This window comes from Podarcis erhardii (genome assembly GCF_964252035.2).
Source record: "Podarcis erhardii genome assembly, chromosome: 15".
Classification (NCBI taxonomy): Eukaryota; Metazoa; Chordata; class Lepidosauria; order Squamata; family Lacertidae; genus Podarcis; species Podarcis erhardii.
The window spans coordinates 21,916,632-21,939,330 of NC_138505.1; the positions used below are offsets into that span (position 1 = coordinate 21,916,632).

A 22,699-nucleotide genomic window follows, 5' to 3' on the forward strand; every position below is an offset into this window, starting at 1 on the left:
AACCGGAACACTCACTTCCGGGTTTACAGCGTTCGGGAGCCTACCAAGGCATTCAACAACCAAGGTACAACTGTACACATGGTATTTAAAATCTATTAAAACTATACCAGTAATGACAATAAAAACAGCACAGCACCAGTTCCCAAAAGTGTGTTGGAACAAATTTTCACCTGTTAAAAGAAAGGCAACAAAGAGGGAGTCGGTATAATTTCCTAAGAGAGAGAGTTCCAAATTCTGGGAGCAACCGAGAAGGCCTTTCTTAGTCCCCTTTCAACCCCTGTACAGTGACTCCATGGGGGCCAATATTGACCACTTTGGGAAACTGTGATATTAAAGCCATTTCTTTTACATCCACGATTTAACAGTTCCATTCAGTATGATGGATAGCCTTTATCTTCAGGGCCAGGGAGAGACTGTGTTCCGTGGGAACAGGGGTGCTTGGCCAATATAAACCGGATTAAGCTCAAGGCCTATCTAGTCCAGCCTCCTGTTCTCACAATGGTCCACCAGATGCTCTTAAAATTGTGCAAGTTGCTTGAAATTTCTTATGTTGGCAAGGGACTAATGAATCGAAAGAACAACAAAAAAGTTATTATAATTAAGATATTATAATAATTATACTAGTATTACTAAATATTATAATTGCAATAATTGCAATAATCCCTCAGAGTCAATACAGCTAGTTAAGTTTTAACCAGCCCCGTTTAACTCGGAGAAAATTACATCTTAGTAAACACGAGACAGGGGCTGCCCAAGCGCTGCAACAAGACTGCTGGGAGAGTCGATAGAGCATGAGGCTCTCAATTTCAGGGGCCTGAGTTCGAGTCTTCGAGCTCCACGTTGGCCTGCTTTGCAGCGGACTGCGCTAGGCGTCCCTCGTGGTCCGGATTTTTGGACGCAACAGAAATACGGCTGTTCGCCTTTAAGGGGGAAAGGCAAGTTGTCTCTTTAAGCCGCTGGCGAGGGAAGGAGGGCTGAGCTGGCAAGGGAGGGCGGAGTTGCGGCTTGTTTGGCCGGCTAAAGGCAGGGGGGGATCGGCGGTGCTTCTGCTGCTGCCGGAGCGGGTGGGCTGTCTGCTTCTGCCGGTGAGTTGCAGCGGAGGCCGGTGGCTTGAAGCGCACAGGTGCGGCGGGTAAGGGCTTTTGCAAGGGAGCAGCGCCTTGCGCGCCCGGCTGCAAAGGGCGATCGCCCGGGAGCGGGGGGATCTTGCTAACCGAGCCTCGCAGCTTCTGGCGTGGAGACGGAGGGCGCGATCCCGCGCGGCGCTTCCTCGCCTCTTGGCTCCTCTTTTGCGCGCTCAGGTCGGAGGCGCCCCGCGCGTCGTGCCAAGGCGAGCGGAGCGGGAGGGAAAAGAAGACGGCGGGCAAAGGACTCCGCTGCCTGGCTGCTACTTGGCAAGAGCCGGAGAAATGGATGCCAATCCGAATCGGGGCAGGGTTTGTTTACTTGCTGAGGCTGCGTGTTGGCCTTCCGGGACCGTGGAGATGGGCGCAGGGGTGGGCATTGATAAGAAAACGGTGGGTGGGAAATTGCGCGCGCGCGCGCATGGCACTTGGCTTTGTTTGCAGGATCAGACCAACGGCCTCATCCCGTTAGGCTTTCTCTAGTGTAGAGGCCACTGGGTCGTTTGCTACTAGCTCTGCCTGTTTGGGGGAAGGGGAACAAAACAGGAGGGGAATGCCCCCTTTGTGCCTGGGATCTGACACTCGGAAGAGGTAAACTGCTTTTGCCCATGGAGGTTCTATTGTGGCCAGATCGCTTTATTTATTTTCTTTTTGTAGCTCACCTTTCCTTTCTCCTCCCCAAAGGTACAGTTGGAATTTAGCTGGTATTTCAGGCCAGAGTGTCTGATATTTTGGTGGTGGGGAGAAAGTTCACAACCTAGGCAGTGGATGGGAACTACTACTGCCAGGAGACAAAAACTATAGGGAATATTGCTTTGTACCAAGTTAGATCCACCCTGCTCAATATTGTCTGCACTGACTGGCAGTGGTGGATGCTCTTACTATTGGCCATTTTACCTCTCCCCACCCCAACTTAGCATCTCCCAGGCGTTTTGGGCCATAACTCCCTATTGCTGCCTGGGGCTGGTGAGTCCATATACCAAGACTTTTGGAAGACACCAAATTTGGGGAAGACTGAACTAGCCTATTATTAGAAGGGTTCAGGTGACCCCCCCCCAATTGCATGTTAAAAGCGGGTGCAAATGGTGGCAGCGAAGCAACATTAAGTCATTGAAAGCCTAATGGACCTTGCCAAGTCCTGTGATTGTGAATTACGTAAAAGAATTATGGGGTGTGTTTAGAGATAATGCATTTCCTTTGTGTCGGGAAACCTACATTACTGCGGACTCAGGCTGCTGACCCATCAATGAATGGATGTATTTTTCCAGCCAGTGGTATGAAGGGCGGTGATGCAAGCTTTGCAAGCTGCATAGGATTGTTTTTTGGCTTTCATGTCTCTGAGTTCTGTCTAACTTGAAGGGGGTTTGGTGGGTGTGAAGGTACATCATCCTTCTAGTCATAGAGGCAATTATAGATCATTTTCATTCTTTTATTTTGCAAAATAAAATATATACCACTTGATTGCAATAAAGCCCTGGAGCAGTTTGCAAAAAGAATAAAAATATTGGTTAAAAAAGAGAGAGAGAGTTTAAAATGTCTCTTTCAAACACTCAAAAAATAATTAAAGCAACAATCAGCCAAAAACCAGATTAAAATGCATTCTACATGTTAAGTACAGTGGTACCTCTGGTTACGTACTTAATTCGTTCCGGAGGTCCATTCTTAACCTGAAACTGTTCTTAACCTGAAGCACCACTTTAGCTAATGGGGCCTCCTGCTGCCGCCACACAATTTCTATTCTCATCCTGAAGCAAAGTTCTTAACCCGAGGTAATATTTCTGGGTTAGCGGAGTCTGTAACTTGAAGCGTATGTAACCTGAAGCGTATGTAACCCGAGGTACCACTGTATAGGTATGCCTGAATAAAAAAAGGTTTTTAGTAGGCACCAAAAAAAAATACAGTGAAGGTGCCAGCCTGGGGTCAACAGGCAGGGAATTCCAAAGTGTGGGTGCGGCTACACTGAAAGATCAATTTCTTGTATCTTTCCTCTTACCTGGTGTTTTCTCTTCTGCCTCTAGTAATTTAGGTGCTGTAGCCCACTAGTCCTCAGCCTTTTTAGGCCCAGGACCCACCATTAACCCAAACATGCATTTGGGGGGTCCCAATTCTGATTTTTTGTTATTTAAATATACCTGAAGGAGCGTTTCCACCCCCATCTTTCAGCCCGGACACTGAGGTCCAGTTCCGAGGGTCTTCTGGAGGTTCCATCACTGTGAGGTTACAGGGAACCAGGCAGAGGGCCTTCTCGATAGTGGTGCCCGCCCTGTGGAACGCCCTCCTATCAGATGTCAAGGAAATAAACAACTATCTGACTTTTAGAAGACATCTGAAGGCAGCCCTGTTGATGGAAGTTTTAATGTTTTATGTTTTATGGTGTTTTTGATATTCTGTTGGAAGCTGCCCAAAGTGGCTGGGGAGGCCCAGCCAGATAGGCAGGGTATACGTAAATATTATTATTAATAATAATAATAATAATAATAATAATAATAATAATTAGAAAATAGCAACTGCAATGCCTGCAGAATGATGGGAGGGCTAACCCTTTCTTCCCATATCGTGGTCCTGTCAGGAGCTGCTCCCCTCTGATGCAGTTTGCTCTGAGTATTTGGCCCCAATGGAGGATTCCCTGCTAGAACTCATTTCCTCGGGGGAGACTTTCATCAGGACTGCAGTATGGGAGGAAGTGGTTAAACCCACCACCACTTCCTGAAAGGGGTCATGTGATTCCAATTCTCTCTCCTCTCACAATCACACCTACACTGTCAAAATCAAACTTTGCACATGTGCATTTTAACCCATTACCTACTCCAGTCCTTGTTAACTGCTGCATTGAAAACTTAACATATAGGGTAATGGTCCTGGCTCAGTGGTAGAGCATCCTTGCAGGCAGAACATTCTGGGTTCAATCTCCAGGTATGGCTAGGGAAAGACTCCTTGTCTCGAATCCTAGAGAGCCACTGCCAGTCAGTGTAGACAGTACTGAGCTAGATGCACCCACTAAGGACGCGGGTGGCACTGTGGTCTAAACCACTGAGCTTCTTGGGGTTTCTGAACGGAAGGTCAGTGGTTCGAATCCCCGCGATGGGGTGAGCTCCCGTTGCTCTGTCCCAGCTCCTGCCAACCTAGCAGTTTGAAAGCACACCAGTGCAAGTAGATAAATCGGTACCTCTGCGACGAGAAGGTAAACAGCGTTTCCATGTGCTCTGGCACTCGTCACGGTTTCCCGTTGCGCCAGAAGCGGTTTAGTCATGCCGGCCACATGACCCGGAAAGCTGTCTTGGACAAACGCTGGCTCCCTCGGCCTGAAAGCGAAATGAGCACCACAACCCCAAAGGCGGTTTTGACTGGACATAACTGTCCAGGGGTCCTTTATCTTTTACCTTTACCCATCCTGGATGGACTCAGTAGTCTGACTTTGTATGTAAGGCAGCTTCCAGCCAAATGTGGCCCTTATAAGCCTCTCTAGCAGGCCTCTGGGCATCTTTCCCCAGTCCACACACTTTTCTCCTTGCTTGAACACAGAGGGAAAATCCATATGAACTAAGGCAATCCCAACAGGTGGTGATAGGGGACCAGTGGCCTTTCTGATGTGTCTCTGTTCCAGTTCCCATCAGCCCCAGCCAGCATGACCAATAGTCAGGGGGCAACTGGGGCCGCAGCACATCACCAGGTGAAGATGGGTAGCTCAGTTGGTTAGAGCAGGGTGCTGGCAATGCCAAAGTTGCAGGTTTGATCCCCGTAGGCATATCCCTGCATTGCAGGGGTTTGGACCAGATGATCCTTAGGGTCCCTTCCGACTCTATATATCTATGATTCGATGAACTACCCCTGTTTTTATTAAAGCATTAGGAAGTTCTTTTGCATTTCCTTAATTCCTCAACAGGGGGGAAAACAACCAGCATTTCTACTGAGGTTTCAGCCATCTGCACATTTTATCTAAAAATATAATTGACCGGCTGGAGAAAAAGCAGATGTGATTCATCAACTCAAGAAATTGTTATAAAACCCAAGGTGTACCGGAATCCTCGCCCCGGCTGTAAACAGAGGTCTGGGCAGAAGAAGGTGTTTTAAAAATAGTGTTAGGAGCAGAAGGGCTGATGCGCTGAACTCCTTCTTCAGGTTTTCAAATACCCTCCCTTTGTTATCTTGGAACAGGCCAGCCTGGGTAAACAAAGTGGCTGATAAGAATTCTCTCTCTCTCTCTCTCTCTCTCTTTTTTAAAAAAGAAATCCTCCAGAATTTCTAGGATCATTTGACTTTGTGACCTCTGTCACTCTCCTTCCACACCACCTGGTTTCATGCTAATTTGTACCTTGCTAGCTAGGTGGTGGTGAAAGGAGTTCCCCGAGAAAAGATGCCTTTTAGTGTCAACAGAGTTTGATTGCATCTGGGTGAAATGTTGCAGCTAAACCTGTCTCACTGCATAGCGATGAGCTGGGTGGACCAATGATCTGATTCGGGACAATTCAACCTCCTGTGTTCCTTTTTAAATCAGCCCTTTTTATGAGGAACAATGAGGACTGGAATCTTTTTTTTAGGGGAAGGGATAGGTTTTTCCACATTACCTGGCCCTCAGAACTGTCTGCAGGCCACGCCCCTCTCCCTCCTCAAGCCACACCCCTTTTAACCTTGCCCTCTTAGAGAAGCCAGCCTTCTGTGTTGGTTTACATCTGTTGCTCCTCCCACTTTTGCCTCTGGCCCCGCCCACCGCATGCATGTGGCCCCTGGCAGGTCACCCAGAAGAGAATGCGGCCCTTGGGCAGAACATTTTTTTAACCCTTCCTACTCCAGAGGGTGTCTCCTGATCCACCGGAGAAGAAGCTTTGTGCTAAAATAGCCTGTAAGCACCAGTTGGAACTGTGAAATGGTATTCACAGTGATGGAACAGAAAGGGCAATTATTACTTGTAAGGAGTCCTTCCTTTGATGTTGTAGCACCTGCACTTTGGAACTCCCTGCCGATTGACATTAGGCAGACACCATCACCGTACTGTACACCTGCTGAAAGCTTTCCTGTTTCAGCAGGGCCTATCCAGACACCTGCTTAGGTTACATCTGTTTGTAAATTTGTTTTAGATGTTTTACTGTGTCCTTTAACAGCTTTCAGATGCATTTTTTATTTTTTTAAATCGCGTAGGTGTTTGCCATCCTGGCTCCTTCTGAAATGCACATTTACTAAAATAAATGAAATAGATGAGTTATTTATGCCTTGCTTTTCAGCAGAGGATTAGACCAGAAAGCAGCTTATAATTAAAATCCATATAAAGATATAATTAGGGGAATGGCAGTGTGTGTAGTGAGGGGCAGTTCCTTTTAGCCTCTGTTGACACCCTCCAAATTCCAGCCTCTTTGCTCCAGGGGGAGAAAGGTGCAGGAACAAGTGGAAGTGGCCAGCTGCTGACCCTCAGAAACAGCCCTTCTGCATAGTCTTCCTTCTGTAACTCCTATGATTTCTCTTTCTTCCTCTCCTTTTTCTCCCCAATTTTTAATTCGTTCATTTTTTGAAATGTTCATATGTGTTCCACCCTGGTGGTTGAGAAGGAGCTTGAATCTCTTTAAAAAAAAAAAAAAAAACCCCGACTCACTGTAATGTAAAAAAAGGGGTTTAGCTTTTCACCTTCTCGGATGAAATCGATTCTCCCCTTAGTAGTTGCGAAAATCTTTTTGGTGGTTTGATCTGCTGGTTTTAAAGCGGTTTTTTTGCCCTTTTGCTTCTCCCCAGGTCCCAGTTCTCTCCACAAAGGGAAACCGCTGCAAGAGAATTCTCCAGCCTGAACGGAGAGGGGGCTACTTCTCCATTTCCATCAACGGCTGCAGTTTGTGAAATTTCCTGCTGGTTGGAGCAGGGGGGCTTCTCTTACTCCCCTCCCCTCTCTCCGTACCCCCGGCTCCCGGACAGGTGATGCCGTAAAGCGTGGACAAAGTGTGGACATCTTCGCTTTGTAAGGTGGCTGGCCTCTTCAGTTCTGGACGGAGAAAATTTTGACCAGCTGCCATGTGGACTTTCTGGGTCTTTGGAGTAGCCTGCATGGCAGCCGAGGGGGCCAGCGCAGTAGGATATCCCAATAGCTCAGAGGACCCCAAGATCTCATCTTTTCTTCACTTGGACACCAGTGGGCAGCTCAACAGGATACTGAGCTCAGGACGAGCTGTGGACGTGAGTAGCCGAAGGGGCAGAAAGAAGCCACCAAAATTGCTGTTTGGTTGACTATTTGCATTTATTAATTGCTTGCCCCCACAGGGAGTCTCCAAGCAAAAGGATCAGTGTTTCCTGGGAAGAGGCATTGATTGTTAAACCACTCTGGGAATTGTAGTTCTTGGAGGGGGAATAGCCTCTTAACAGCTCTCAGCGTGACTTTCCATAATTCTTTGGGGAAGCCGCAACTTTAAAGCACTGGTATTACCGTGGTTTAAAGGGAGGATGTGAACGTGACTTGGGTTTCTTCAGCAAGCCTCCCAGAATTTTCCAGGTCCTAAGGAGATTCCCTTCCTTGCCATTGTATTATGACTGGAACGGGGCTTTGCCCTTGCCCAGCAAGGACACCTAGCTGAGCTCAAGCCTGCTCAGCCAGTGAAAATGCTTCTGAAGGGAGCCAAGAATGCCTGTTTGTGGCAGAGCCGGTTATTTCACTCTGCAGCGGGAGGGCCTGCCCCACAGATCTCCCTCCACCCTTATCTTGCAGCTGCTTTCAAGCCCAGATCCGAATTAGTCCTGACTCCTGGCCTCACTCTACTCGGAGCCAAGCTGGGGGGTAGTTCTGCATGTGTATTATAGTAACCCTTTTCAGGGATGGTATGAGAAGGAATTCATTGAAGAAGACCTCTGTGGTCCTCTTTCATCCCAGGGCTGAACTACTGCGTTGCACTTTTATGTGGGCGTCCCTTGAAGACTGTTTGGAAGCTTCAGCTGGTGTAGAATGCAGCAGCCTGCCTCACAATGGGGCTGGGCAGCCAGGAACACAGCATGCCAGCGTTCTGGGGTCTGTCAGCTGCTCCTCCTGTGCTCTCCTGGGAACAATCCGAGGTGGTGGTTTAGCTTTTTTGCAATACTGCGGGACCCAAATGCTAACTTGGTTTCCTAACTGTTGGTGCTCGCTGTTAACACCTTTCCCTCTGTTCCTAGTTCCTGTTGTAGTTTCATCTGGCGTTCTTTTACAGCTCTGGCACTGAGTGGAGGGTTGGGCTGGATGGCCTCTAAGATCCCAAATGATCTAAAATTATCAAATCACCTGTGAAACGTGCAAAAAGCTTGGGGAAGAGAGGTTGGCACTTCCGTCATTTTCTTCCTTGTGAGCTTCTCCCAAGCAGGGCAAAAGGATCCCTTGATTTCTTATATAAGGGAGATTCAGATTCCCCTTTGTCTTAGGCCCTCCTATGGGCCTTTTATTTTATTCGTTATATTTTTTGATTGATTGATATCTCACCTTTTTCCCCAAGGAGCCCAAGATGGCGTACATAGTTCTCCCCTTCCTCACTTAATTCCAACAACAACAACAACAACAACAACAACAACAACAACAACAACAACCACCCTATGCAGTAGATTTGACTTGAGAACACAGCAGGAGCGTAGGAAGCTGCCATAAACCGAGTCAGACCATTGCTCCATCTACAGAAACTGGTAGCAACTTCAGACAGGGTTCTCTCCCAGCCATACCTGGAGATGAGAGATTTAAACATGGGACTTTCTGCCTGCAAGACAGATGCCCTAACCAAGATAAAAGCAGACTTAACTTTTATTTATCTGTACATTTACGTTTCCCGTTTTCCTCCAGCACACTCAAGGCAGCATGCATCCATCTCCCCTATTATATCCTCACAGCAACCCTGTGAGGTAGGCTTGAGAGGCAGAGACGGGTCACCAAGGTAGCTTCACTGCCAAGTGGGGACTGGAAACGTGGTCTCCCAGGTCCAAAATCTGACTGTCCAACCACTGTTGGCCCTCCGTGAATAAATGATTGGCAGCGACTGGACCCCCACGGTGGGATTTCTGGTCTCTTAATTTTATTTCTTTTATTTTTGTCCCTCCAGTGCAGAGAGGTGGGGAAGGAAAACATCTCCAGACGCTGCTTCTTCATCCGGAACAACCCAGACTGCCAGATGGATGGCGGGTTTCTCAACTACCTCAATGGAGCTTTCTGCGTTTTCCCTGCTGCTCTCCAACCTCTTGCAGTGACCCTCTATGTAAGGACCAAAGTGGAGGAATCTGGGTGGGTGGGAAGGGATTTTAGGAGCCCCCCTTAGTTGCGTTGCTGGTTGACAGCAGAGCCTGGGAGATGTCATGAGGGCCACCTGACTCCTCTGAATACCAGTTGCCGCAGGAGGGGAGAGTGATCTTGTGCTCAATTCAAAAGTGTTGGTCCTGACCTTTAAAGCCCTAAACGGCCTCGGTCCTGTATACCTGAAGTAGCGTCTCCACCCCTATTGTTCACTCCGACACTGAGGTCCAGTTCCGAAGGCCTTCTGGCAGTTCCCTCACTGTGAGAACTGAGGTTATGGGGAACCAGGCAGAGGGCCTTCTCAGTAGTGGCGCCCGCCCTGTGGAACGTCCTCCCGTCAGGTGTCAAGGAAATATAGTGGTACCTTGCTTCTCAGACTTAATCCGTTCCAGAAGTCCCTTCCAAAACCAAAGCATTCCAAAACCAAGGCACACTTTCCCATAGAAAGTAATGGGAAATGGATTAATCCGTTCCAGACTTTTTAAAAAAAAAACTGCTAAAACAGCAATTTAACATGAATTTTACTATCTAATAAGACCATTGATCCATAAAATGAAAGCAATAAACAATGCACTGCAGTCACACAATCAATCAATCAATCAGTAGCTGAACTGGGTTTCACACAGTCACACAAAAAATGAGCCACAAAAACAAAACACAAAATGAATAGCAAAACCAGACAGACCTCAGCGTAACACTCAAAATGGAAGTGTGGCACTCAAAACGAAGCACATTCGGCTTCCAAAAAATGTTCGCAAACCGGAACACTTATTTCCAGGTTTGAAGTGTTTGGGTTCCAAGTTGTTTGAGTACCAAGGCGTTTGAGAACCAAGGTACCACTGTAAGCAACTATCTGACTTTTAGAAGACATCTGAAGGCAGCCATGTTTAGGGAAGTTTTTAATGTTTCATTCTATTTTTAATAATCTGTTGGGAGCCGCCCAGAGTGGCTGGGGAAACCAGCCAGATGGGCGGGGTATAAATAATAAATTATTGTTATTATTAACTATTCCGGCTTTTGGACTGATCCAGCAGGCATTGTATTAGCTGTGTCTTGCACATGGTGCCGACAGGTTGCATGTGGCACTGGGGGATTTTGAGCAAGAACAAGCAAACGTGAGCTGGTTCAGCTTGGCTGTGCAACAGACGCCAGCTACTTAGGGGGAAGGAATGGCAGCCACATGTGGTGGAGCTGTGGGAAGGCGGATTGATCAAGCGCAAGGAACCGGCTCCTTTTAAGAAAGAGGATCTGCCTTTTTTTTCTGGGAAGAGGGACCAGGAAGGGATGACGCTGCAGCTAAGGGTGTTTGCTGGGTCAGGGCAAGGGCAGCCTTAGGAATGAGGAAGGTGGAGCAGGAGAACTTGCATTTTGGTATCTTTTCAGAGAATCTCCTCTTGTGACTTTAGCCTGAGGCAAATTGCCTGACTTGCATTTGCTTTTGCAGGATCTGTACTGAGTTCTCCTCAGGCATCTTTGAATAAGGAAGTGAAAAGGCTGCCCACCTGCGCACCCCAGAAGGTGCATATGTGGCTCCCCTCCATTAGGATAGAGCATGAGACACTTAATCTCAGGCTCGGGGGTTCAAGCCCCACATTGCTCAAAAAATATATATCCTGTGTTGCAGGGGGTTGGATGAAACAATCCTTGGGGTCCTTTCGAACTCTACAAATCTATGATTCTATCTAATCAAGAATGGGAACTGTTATTGACCAGGATTCCTATCCCCATGGTGGGGATACATAGGCACCCCTTTGGGCTAGTAATTGATCAGTTGTATGACAATTGGACAAGCCTGCCAAGATATGTAGAATGCATGCATGTTTTGACCTGTTTTCAGTTTTATCATTTTATTAAATAGTTATTTTATTTTTTTGTAAACCACTTTAAGGGGTCTCCCCCATTAAGTGGAGAGTGTGTGTATGTGTTGTGTGTGTGTGTATGTATATATATTAAATAAATAAAAATCTGGAGGAGCATGCTGAGCACATTGGTCAACAGTTTAGCAGACAGAGTTAGCCTGCATATTCTTGGCATCTGCATGTTCAATACCAAATGTCTGAAGAAGGATCAGAAGTTGAGTTTATTTGTGATGACCACAGCTTGGTGCTTGGAACACCTGCTTTGCATGCAGAAGGTCCCAGATTTTAATTCCTGGCATCTCTAGGTAGGACTGGGGGAGAGCCACATCTAATCAGGGCAGATAATCCTGAGCTAGATGGCCTGATGGTCTGACTCTGTATAAAACAGCTTCCTGCACTCCCAGAAGTTGACCCAGGGCTGTAGGTTCTGCAACAAGTTAAATTAGTATTCTGCAATTAAATATAAGATAAAGGGAAAGGACTGACACCTGTTCTGAGAATTTAGGGTACAGCTGAGTTCTAAGAGTGTTTAAGTTCAGTAGCAAATTGATTGATTTATTGAGACTTTGGATTATCAGAACTATGTACAGTTTTTTGAAAAACATTTTGTTCAAGCCACAGAATGTTTTGGAGTCCTTCCCTTTCCCTCCCTTTTTCACGACCGGAATTGTCTCTGGGTTTCCCGCAGGCTCTGTGGCTGGTTTATCTCTTTGTCATCCTTGGGGTCACAGCCGAGAAATTGTAAGTAACAACAACGCCAGCTGTCTCCCACTTCCTCTTCCGCCGCAAGTTTCTAAAAGGTGGCTTCCTGGCCTTCAATGGGGGGGGGGGGCATAACAGGATATAAGCTTGTTTGGAAATGGGATGTTGTCATTCAGAAATGGTTCTCTCTACTTCCTCTCCAGTTTGTCATTCATTCATATTTTATTATTATTAAGTGCATGCTGCTAAAAAATAGTCGCGAGACTCATCTGCACCGTGCATTTAAAAGCACTCTTCTGCCACATTAACAAGCATGGCTCCCCCTGCAAAAAAATTATAAACCTGGGAACTGTAGTTTGCTGCTCATGTAGACTGGGCCTGACTCTGCCCTCCTGAACAGCAATTCCCCTTGTCACAGGAGCATGACTCAGTGGCAAAGGTCCATTCCCCTTGGCATCTCCAGGTTGTGTTGGGAGGGACCTCAGTCTGAAATTCTGCAGTGTAATACTGAACCAATAATGGGACTCTGGGAAAAAACCAGCTTCCTATATTCTTCATATGGGGAAGAGCAATGCATCAAACTTTTAACCTTTTTTTCTTTCCTTCCACCCTTAAGCTTCTGCCCCAACTTATCTGCCATCTCCACCAAGCTGAAGCTGGCACACAATGTTGCAGTATCCTTTGGTGAATTTGTTCTGGGTCCTCAGAGGCACCAGAGAAGGGTGGAATAGTGGGGAATCTCATTGGGTCTTTTCAGTCTCCTGTTATCTAACCTGGGAGTGGTCTGATGCCCCCCCCCCAGATCACGATGGTTTAATCCAGAGGTGGAAGAATCCTTTTTTTTCCACACAGGGAGGGGGCACATTCTCCCTCATGGGCAACTTCACAAGGGCCACATGCCAGGGATGGGCATGGCCAGAGGCAAAAAGAAGGCGGAGCATCAGGTGGGACTCTTAGCCCACGGGTGTAGCCAACATGGTGCTCTGTAGTTTTTAAATTTGCACTACAACTCCCATCATCCTTGGTCATTGGCCATGCTGACTGAGGCTAATGGAAGCTGGAGTCCCAACAGCATCCAGAGGGGACCATGTTGGCTACCCCTGCTCCTGGCCTTTCTACAGTATGCCCCATACCAGCCAGGGAGATTTCTACACCAGCACATTCTTCTCCATTCACCAGACAGACAGGCACCAAAGTTTCGGCCAGGCACAAAATCCTTTGGCAGGGAGGGTGGGGCACACAATAGAGCTGGTGGCGCGGTTCTTGGGAGAGTCCCAAGGGCCAGATAATGCATGAAGGACTTCCTTTGCCCCCCTTGGCCTGAGATTTCCCACCCCAGGTTTAATCTGTTAGAAGGTTTTTTTATCAACTACAAAGCCCTGCGCTGGGTGCTGAAGGGCATCGCAACTGTGGCGTACAGTGGACGCTCGGGTTGCGAATGTGATCCGTGCGGGATGCACATTCGCAACTCGCATCTGCGCACGCACGGGTTGCAATTTGGTGCTTCTGCGCAAAGCACGATATAGCGCTTCTGCGCATGCACGACCGCCGAAACCTGGAAGTAACCAGTTCCAGTACTTCCGGGTTTCGGCAGCCCGTAACCTGAAAAAACGCAATCTGAAGCGTCTGTAACCCAAGGTATGACTGTACAGTCATGCCTCGGGTTGAATGTGCTTCGGGATGAGCGTGTTCGAGTCGCACTCCATGGCGTTACTTCCGGGTTTCACCGCATGCGCAGACGCTCAAAATGACATCATGCACAGAAGCGCCGAAACATGATGCGCAGACACGGGTTACGTTTGCTTCTAGATGCGAACGGGGCTCTGGAACGGATCCCGTTCGCATCTAGAGGTACCACTGTACCGAGTTGAGCAGAACAAAAGGCGAGAGGCGTTGGCCACACCGAATTTTGGCCTTGCGCAAAATCTGAAAGAACAAAGCCAACATCCTGGAATGAGGCCCATTCCCTCCACTGGGCCTGCTGTCTCCATTTCTTCCTTAGCCCTTTCCTTCATGGTGTCACCTTCCTGGCTTTTGGGAATGGCGCACCTGATGTCTTCAGCGCCGTCGTGGCTTTCTCCGACCCGCGGACAGCGGGCTTAGCTGTTGGAGCGCTCTTCGGTACGTGTCGCCAGAGTTTCCCCTCTGCAAACCCCCATGTGCCTTAGTGTGGGGGGCAAGGCCTGCTTCTGCGCAGGTTACAGACATGGCCAAGGCAACATTTTTCCACCTTTGCCGCATCAAGCAGTTGGTCCCTTACCTTTACCGCCCCAACCTGTCCACAGTGATCCATGCAACGGTCACCTCCAGGCTTGACTACTGTAGTTTGCTCTATGCGGGGCTGCCCTTGAAGCTGTCCCAGAAACTCCAGCGGGTGCAGAATGCTGCAGGGAGGCTCCTCACGGGGTCTCTGCCATGGGAGCATATTCACCCAGTGCTTTTCCAGCTGCACTGGCTCCTGGTGGAGTACAGGGTCAGATTTAAGGTGCTGGTTTTGACCTTTAAAGCCCTTCACAGCCTACGGAGGACCTTAAGGTCCATAAATAGCAACACCCTAGTGGTCCCGGGCCCTAAGGAAGATAGATTAGCCTCAACCAGAGCCAGGGCCTTCCCTACACTGGCTCCGGCCTGGTGGAGACCAGGGCCCTGCGGGATTTGATTTCTTTCCGCAGGGCCTGTAAGACAGAGTTGTTCCGCCTGGTCTTTGGCTTGGAGCCAATTTGATTCCCTCCCCCTCTTTCTTTTTCCTTTCTCCTCCTGTGATGAGGCTGCATTTTAATATTTTAATGTTGTATTTTAATCTTGTTTTTAAGTTGTATTCATTCAACTTGTTTTTATTATTGTTTGTTTGCTGCCCTGAGCCCGGCCTTGGCTGGGGAGCGCGGGAAATAAATAAAAATTATTATTATTATTCTGTGCCATTGCCGGATGGAAATCCGCCAGTCATAGCATGACCAGCAGGGCCTTGTCCAACGATCATAAAGATTGCCTGGCTCTGTATGGCAGAAGGCCATCTACCAAGTATCCTGGCCCTAAGTGGTTCAGGGCTTTCTGTGCTAACAGCAGACCCTTGATCGTGGCTCCCTGGTTGCTTGGCAGTCATGCCTTGCCAGTCTTCCAGCTATGTGGGAACTTACCCTTCCTTTCCTTTTCTCCAGGTGCCGGTATCTTTGTCACCACCGTCGTAGCCGGTGGCATAGCCCTGGTGAGGCCATTCACTGCGGCCTCCAGGCCATTCCTCAGGGATGCCATCTTCTACATGGTCGCTGTCTTCCTCACTTTCGTGGCCCTCTACTTTGAGGAGGTCAGCCTGGCAGAGGCCCTGAGTGAGTATATATCAAGGGCCAAGGGAAGCGAGTGCCATCCTAGCTCGGGCAAAAGGTCCCTCTAAGTCCCAGGACGTTTGGGAACCTGTGGCTTTCTCCAGTGTCATCCCATCAGCCTAGCTGATAATCGAGAAATGACTGGAGTCTCAGGATTATATATGTACATCCAGGGGTTGGGCAGCACCCAGCTTGACAGCAGTACATGCGAAAAAGGATCTAGGGGTCTTAATAGACCTCAAGCTTAACATAAGTCAACAGTGTGATCCAACAGCAAAAAGCAGCTAAGGCAATTCTAGGTTGCATCAACAGGTTTCTAGTGTCCAAGGGAAGTAATAGTCCTACTCTAGTCTGTTTTGGTCAGACTTGACCTGGACTTCTCTGTCCAGTTCTGGGCACCCCATTTTAAGAAGGATATTGACAAGCTGGGACGTGTGCAGAGGAGGGCAACCAAGATGATCAAGGGTCTGGAAACTAAGCCTTATGAGGAACAGTTGAGGGAGTTGGGTATGTTTAGCATAGAGAATAGAGGACTGAGAGGTGTTTTTTATATTGTGATTTTTTTGTTGTGAACTTCCCTGAGATCTATGGTAGTATACAAATAGTTGTTGTTAATTAATTAATTAATTAATTAATTAATAACTGTCTATCTGAAGGCCTATCAAATGGAAGATAAAGCAAGCTGGTTTTCTGCTGCTCCAAAGGGTGGAATCCAAACCAATGGATTCAAAGGGAGATTCTGACTAAACATTAGGAAGAACTTTTTGATGCCAAGAGCTGTTCAACAGTGGAATGATCTACCCTAGAAGGTTTTGGACTCTCCTTCACTGAAGGATTTTAGTGGCCATCTGCCAGGGATTCTTTGGCAGTGGTTGCAAGAGCAATGGACAAGATGACTGTTGGGGGTCCCTTCCAACTCTCTCTGAGCTGTGAATTGTAGTTTATTGCACATGCTGAGAGTTACTCCTCTCTCAGAGCTACAATTCCCAGAGGTCCCTTGGAAAGAAGGATTGACTGTTAAATCTCTCTTGAGAACTGTAGCTTTGTGAGGGTAATAAGAATATCTTGGCATCCTAAACACACTACAGCTCCCAGGATTCTTGGGGGTGGGGAGCTATGACCGTTCAAAGTATTATCATAGGGCTTTTAATATAGGTAGGATTGGGACCTCTACATTGAAAACACATCCTTTCCCTCAAAGAATTCTGGGCACTGTAGTTTGTTTAAGGATTGCTGTGGATTACCCTTACTCTGCCGGGTAAACTACAGTGCTCACAATTCTTTGAGGGAAAGGATGTTCTTCGGATGTGCTCTAAAAGTAACTGTGGGTACGCAGACAGGGGCCTGTGTTAAATTGTGTGGTGTGGTGCAGGATGAGCAGGGCAAACGGGCTGTTGTGAAGGGTTGGCTTCCCCTGCAGGTTACCTCTGTCTCTACATCTTCTACGTCCTGACGGTCGTCGTCTCTACGTGGCTCCACAAGAGGCAGCGGAGGGAGAGGCCGGGACCTTCTAGCCCTGCAGAGCCAGGTGAGGGGTGCAAAGAGACATGTAGGAAAATTCTTCTCTTGCTTTGCATGCAGACCCTCCCAACCCTTATACAGTGGTACCTCAAATGCCTTGGTACTCAAACAACTTGGAACCCAAACACTGCAAACCTGAAGTAAGTGTTCCGGTTTGCGAACTTTTTTCGGAAGCCGAATGTGCTCTGTTTTGAGTGTTATGCTTCCGATTTGAGTGTTACGCTGAGATCTGTCTGTTTTTGCTATTTATTTTGTGGTGTGTTTTTTGGGCGGCTCTTTTGTTTTTGTGACTGTGACTGTGCGGAACCCAGTTCAGCTACTGATTGATTGATTGATTGATTGTGTGACTGCAGTACATTGTTTATTGCTTTCATTTTATGACTCAATGATCTCATTAGATAGTAAAATTCATGTTTAATTCATGTTTTAGGGGTTGTTTTTAAAAGTCTGGAACGGATTAATCCATTTTGCATTACTTTCTATGGGAAAGCGTGCCTTGGTTTTGGAACGCTTTGGTTTTGGAATGGGCTTCCGGAACAGATTAAGTTTGAGAACCAAGGTACCACTGGTAACTATTCTTTCCTCTCCTCGTCTTGCTGCAGAGCTGCCAACAGACTCTGAAGATGGGGACACTTCAAGTGCCAATGGAGGCGAATATGGTGAGTCGCATTTGAGCCCGTTTCTCCCGAGGGCTGAACAGATAACGCACCAACTCTTACGACAAGTGATGCAACCCTTTGATCAGAAAATCAAAACTAAGTCAGGTTTTAAAAAAATTAAAAATAAAATTATTTGGTTTTTCAGATTAAAATTTTAAGGTCATATATCAAACATAGATCCATAAAAACAAGATTCCAATGAATCTCCTGGACTTCCATCCTCCCCTTTGTGGGTCCTGTTATTAATCATTTCCTCCTGCATCTTTCATGATGATCCAAATCTTTTACATCTCCATTGTATCTAGAATTCACCCTTAAACGACAAGTGATATTCCAACTCTACTGACAATTTTAACGGTTTACAACTGTTTACTAACAGGTCTTAGTTAATGCATTGGTTGGAGGATATGATAATAATTAAGGGACCTGTGTATTAAGAAAACACTAGCTTATTGCTTGAAGCTTTTTTTTATTCTGGTGTGTTACTGTAATAGGGGATGGTGCCAAAAACGATAAAGATGAATGTATTTTATTATTCAGGTAGGTAGCTGTGTTGGTCTGGCGCAGTAGAAATATATATTTAAAAAAAATAATTGTCCAGTGGCACACAAAAGCTTATACCAAGAACAAACTAAGGTGCCACTGGACAAATTTTTATATATATTTCTATTTGATGATGATGATGATGATGATTTTAAAAGTATGGTTTTCGTTTGTGGACCATCTTTGCTCTTTACTATTTCGCAGCCTATATTAAGGTGTTTGGCACTGCAAATTTTGTTTTAAATTTCATGGGTCAAGAGGCGGGTGATAAAACAGCCCTCCATGCATAGAAAGAATTGGGGGGGGGGGAGTGTATACTGTTCCCATTGCGCCATGATCCAATAATCTCCCAGTGCCTGCCATTTCAACATCTGTCGGAAGGAGTTCTGTGCATGCATCCTGACTGAGGCTCTACAACCATTTGCACATAGAGCAACTCCTGGTGTGCGTTGAATGTGTGTGACTGGGGGGAGCGGCTTCGATAGCCTTGCAACCTCCTCCACACATAAATAATATTTCTGTGCCACCCTCCCTGCAAACATTTTCCAGTTGGCTGACAGCTCTGTCAGTTTCTCCTTTCTGGGCCGGCTCTATCTATCTCACTTTACCCTCTCTCTGCGCATAGGGGAAGAATACCGACCTTTGCTGCCTTCGGAAGAGAGCACCCTCCAGATTCTGACACACTCCTTGAATCCTCTGGATTACCGAAAATGGAGGAGGAAGCCCTGCTATTGGCGGCTGCTCAAGATCTGCAAGGTTACTCTCTTTAAATGCATTTTTATTTTCTATTTTTTTACTTCCATCAATTTATTTTTTTCAGCCAGCAACAGGCATTCAGGAACGGACTTTGCACATTATGTACAATATGTACAATAATGCCAAACAAAACAACTCAAATAGGAGTCACCCTATTCCCCTTGGAATGCTGCTCACAACTCTCAGGGCACCTAACAAACAACAGCTCCCAGAATCCTTTGGGGGGAGCCATGTTTAAAGTGGTATCATGGCACTTTAAATGTTTGATGTGTGAATGTGGTGTCCACATTTAAAGCACCTCCGAAGGATACGCTCTTTCCCTCAAAGAATTCTGGGAACTGTAGTATTACCCCTCGCAGTGTTACAATCTCCAGAAACTCTTGACAAATAGCAGCTCCCAGAATCCTTTGGAGGAAGCCATGACTGTTTAAAGTGATATCATAGTGTGAATGTGGCCTGAGCCTCATGTCCCTCACACTGGGACATTTCTACTTCCACTATTCTCCCTTCTCTCCCCCCCCCCAGTCTGTGAAGCTCTTGTCTGAGGAGAAGGTTGCTTCATGGCTGGCGGCAATGAACAACCACCTAAAGCCCAACTTTCACACCCATGGTCTCTGAGGTGTAAAGGGTCTGCAGACAGTGTCACAGCCACTTCACTTTTCTGGTGGCTTTTGCATGTCCCTTGTGACATGCATGAAACAGCACAGAAGTTACCTCAGCACAAAATAACAGTCTAGACATTGATGATGACAGTTGTGTGGGAACCTTGGCCAGAGATGGAGGAACCTGCGGCCCTTCCCTGTCTCTTGGCCGTAACTGGAAAGGGCTGGTGGGGATTGTGTCCTCTACTCAGTATATTTTTGGACTCCTCAAGTCCTCCATCTTTGCCCCTAGGCCAGAAGTGGCTAGACTCCAGGCGTGACAGATTACTTGGGCCACCCTTGGGTCGATACATATGAATTTTAAATCATGTTTGTATTCCCCCCCCACCACCCTTATTGTTATAGACCTCTGAAGGCAGCCCTTTTCAGGGAAGTTTTTTTATGGTTGATGTATTTTTAGTATTCTGTTGGGAGCCACCCAGAATGGCTGGGGCAACTCAGATAGGCATATTATTATTATTATTATTATTATTATTATTATTAATAATAATAATAATAATAATAATTAATCAGTGCTTTTTTTCTTAAAAAAATGTTTAGGGGTACTCTCATTTTCCTACTCATATTGAAATACTGCCCCTCAATGAGGCCAAACTTAGATTCACAAAATGTTTAGGGGTATGCGTACCCCCAGAAAAAAACACTGATTATTATTACAGTGGTGCCTCGCAAGACGAAAAGAATCCATTCCGCGATTCTCTTCGTCTAGCGGTTTTTTCGTCTTGCGAAGCAAGCCCATTGACAGCTTAGCGGATTAGCGCTATTAGCGGTCTAGCGGCTTTTAGCGATCAGCTGTTAAGCGGCTTATCAGCGGAACAGCTGATAAGCGGCTTAGGAAAGGGGGGGGAGGGAAAAAAACCCGCGGGAACTCGCAAGATTTTTTCGTCTTGCGAAGCAACCCCATAGAGAAATTCGTTTAGCGAAGCGCCTCCAAAACGGAAAACCCTTTTGTCTAGCGGGTTTTCCGTCTTGCGAGGCGTTCGTCTTGCGGGGCACCACTGTATTATTAAAAACATTGTTTTAAAAACATTAATTTTTGCCTATTTGTATCAAGCAGGCACCTTCACTCTACTCTTTTAGGCACCTGCTAAAAAACATTTCAAGGCAGGCCTATCTAGCTATCTAGAATGCTGGCATGTGGTTTAGCCTGTTTTTTGCTGATTTTAATTCTTTGAATGTTTAAATTGTTGTTGTTTTACTCAATTGTTGCTTTCAAGTGTTTTTATTGTTCTAGTCGTTATTTTTTAAAAAAACCGCTTTGAGGTTTATTAATTTTTTAACAGTCAATTTAATGAAATAATTAAATAACAAATTCGAATTTTTAAAAAGGCACCTAAGAGTCCCTGCTGTTGATATACCCGTTTTTGCAGATGTGGCAATCGCCTCCACATGTTATAGCACTTTCACCCACCCCCTGTTTTCTCTCCTCCCCAGCTGCCAGTGGAGTTTGTGCTGCTGCTGACTGTGCCCATTGTGGACCCTGACAGGGAAGATCAGAACTGGAGGCGGCCCTTGAACTGCCTTCACCTCATCACTGGGCCCCTTGTCTGCATCCTCACACTGAAGTCTGGCACATGTAAGCACCCGCCTTTCCTCCCAAGGGCAGTGTGGCCCTTTGATCCCCTTTTTGCCCTTTGTGTATTTGTAGAGAATGCTTGAACAAGGCTACAGTCCAATCTGGTGTAAGGCTGCTTCCTAAGCATTTTGGGCCACTTAAAGTGATGTACGAATGCAATGCATGTTGTTACTCCTTCATTACTCCATTGTTCATCGTTACTCCGTCAGCCATGGGTAGGCAAACTAAGGCCTGGGGGCCAGGTGTGGCCCAGTCGCCTTCTATTTTTTATTTAATTTTTTAATTTTTTAATTTTTTATTATTTTTATTTTTATAACAAAACATATTATCCAAATACATATCCTTATTTCCCCCCATTTTCCCTCCCTCCTCCCTCCCCCCCACAGAACCCATCCGCCCACCCCACCCCCCCGACTTCCCTCAGTTCCAGTCTTTGGTTTCTCCAATAATGCTATTTTCTGCATGTTACAAAGTTGTATAGATCCTCAAACTGTTTAGCTGATTATTATCAGTAAAAAAATTGTGAATGTTTATTCAAAACCTACCAAGGAGTCCAGTTCGCTTTGTGGCCCAGTCGCCTTCTAAATCCAGCCCGTGGATGGTCCAGGAATCAGTGTGTTTGTACATGAGTGGAATGTGTCCTTTCATTTAAAATGCATCTCTGTGTTATTTGTGGGGCCTGCCTTGTGTTTTTACATGAGTAGAATGTGTGCTTTTATTTAAAATGCATCTCTGGGTTGTTTGTGAGGCATAAGAATTCATTCCCCCCCCCAAAAAAAAAAAATATATATATATAGTCCGGCCTCCCACAAGGTCTGAGGGACAGTGAACCGGCCCCCTGCTGAAAAAGTTTGCTGACCCCAACACCACCCTCCCCGTTTCAAATTACGGGAATGAATCAACCTCGTTGAATATAAGAAGGCTAACTTAGTGTCTCCATTCTCTTGCTGTCTTGCAGATGGGTTTCATAAAATCCACGGGGTCTTCCCAGTTTGGGGCCTGGTGGTCCTTCTGGCGGCTGCCTTGGCTGTTGTCGTCTTCTGCACTACGAAGAACGAAGAGCCACCCCGATATCACTGGGTGAGCACCGTTGCTCAAATCTCTCTCGTGAACCTTTTCATCCTGCACCGAGAGCTGTTTAGCAATCAGTCCCTTTTCACAGGGAGCTCTGGGAATTGTAGCTCTGTGGGGGGGGGGGATAGGGGTGGTGGTGTCTCCTAATAACTCTCAGCACCCTGAACAAACTGCAGCTCCCAGTATTGTTGGGGGGAAGAAGCCATGATTGTGTAAAGTGGCATCATAGTGTTTTATAAACACTTGGTGCAAATGTGGCTCTTGTCATGTTCATTCATTTCAATGGGTCTTCTCTGAGTAAATTGTAGTTTAATACAGCAAGCCCACAACTTATGTGTATTTGATTTGTGCGCATTCAGCTTTTACACACTTGACCAAAAAACTTTATTTTTTTAAGAGAAAGAGGGCTGAAAGGGGGCAGGCGTCCAGAAAATAGGACTTTAGCAATCACACCTGCCACTGAACTCAATATGTTTTGGGAATACAGTGGTGCCTCTAGATACGAACTTAATTTGTTCCGGAGGTCCGTTCTTAACCAGAAAACTGTTCTTAACCTGAGGTACCACTTTAGCTAATGGGGCCTCCTGCTGGCGCCGTGCCTCCAGCGCACGATTTCTGTTCTCATCCTAAGGTAAAGTTCTTAACCCGAGGTACTACTTCCGGGTTAGCGGAGTCTGTAACC

At 46.6% G+C, this 22,699-nt stretch overlaps 1 protein-coding gene across 1 annotated transcript in view; it reads left to right on the plus strand.

Annotated features, from left to right (window-relative positions):
- Positions 1 to 797: 797 nt before the first annotated feature.
- Positions 798 to 22,699, plus strand: part of SLC8B1 (solute carrier family 8 member B1) — a 32,856-nt gene continuing 10,954 nt past the window's right edge. Inside the window, exons 1-12 of the mRNA XM_081842192.1 lie at positions 798 to 1,085; positions 6,846 to 7,280; positions 9,155 to 9,307; positions 11,890 to 11,942; positions 12,520 to 12,577; positions 13,919 to 14,024; positions 15,062 to 15,229; positions 16,647 to 16,754; positions 17,350 to 17,406; positions 18,575 to 18,705; positions 20,802 to 20,943; positions 21,902 to 22,023. Coding sequence (XP_081698318.1) covers positions 7,119 to 7,280; positions 9,155 to 9,307; positions 11,890 to 11,942; positions 12,520 to 12,577; positions 13,919 to 14,024; positions 15,062 to 15,229; positions 16,647 to 16,754; positions 17,350 to 17,406; positions 18,575 to 18,705; positions 20,802 to 20,943; positions 21,902 to 22,023 — 1,260 coding nt within the window. The 5' untranslated portion in view covers positions 798 to 1,085; positions 6,846 to 7,118. The remainder of the gene's footprint in view (positions 1,086 to 6,845; positions 7,281 to 9,154; positions 9,308 to 11,889; positions 11,943 to 12,519; positions 12,578 to 13,918; positions 14,025 to 15,061; positions 15,230 to 16,646; positions 16,755 to 17,349; positions 17,407 to 18,574; positions 18,706 to 20,801; positions 20,944 to 21,901; positions 22,024 to 22,699) is intronic.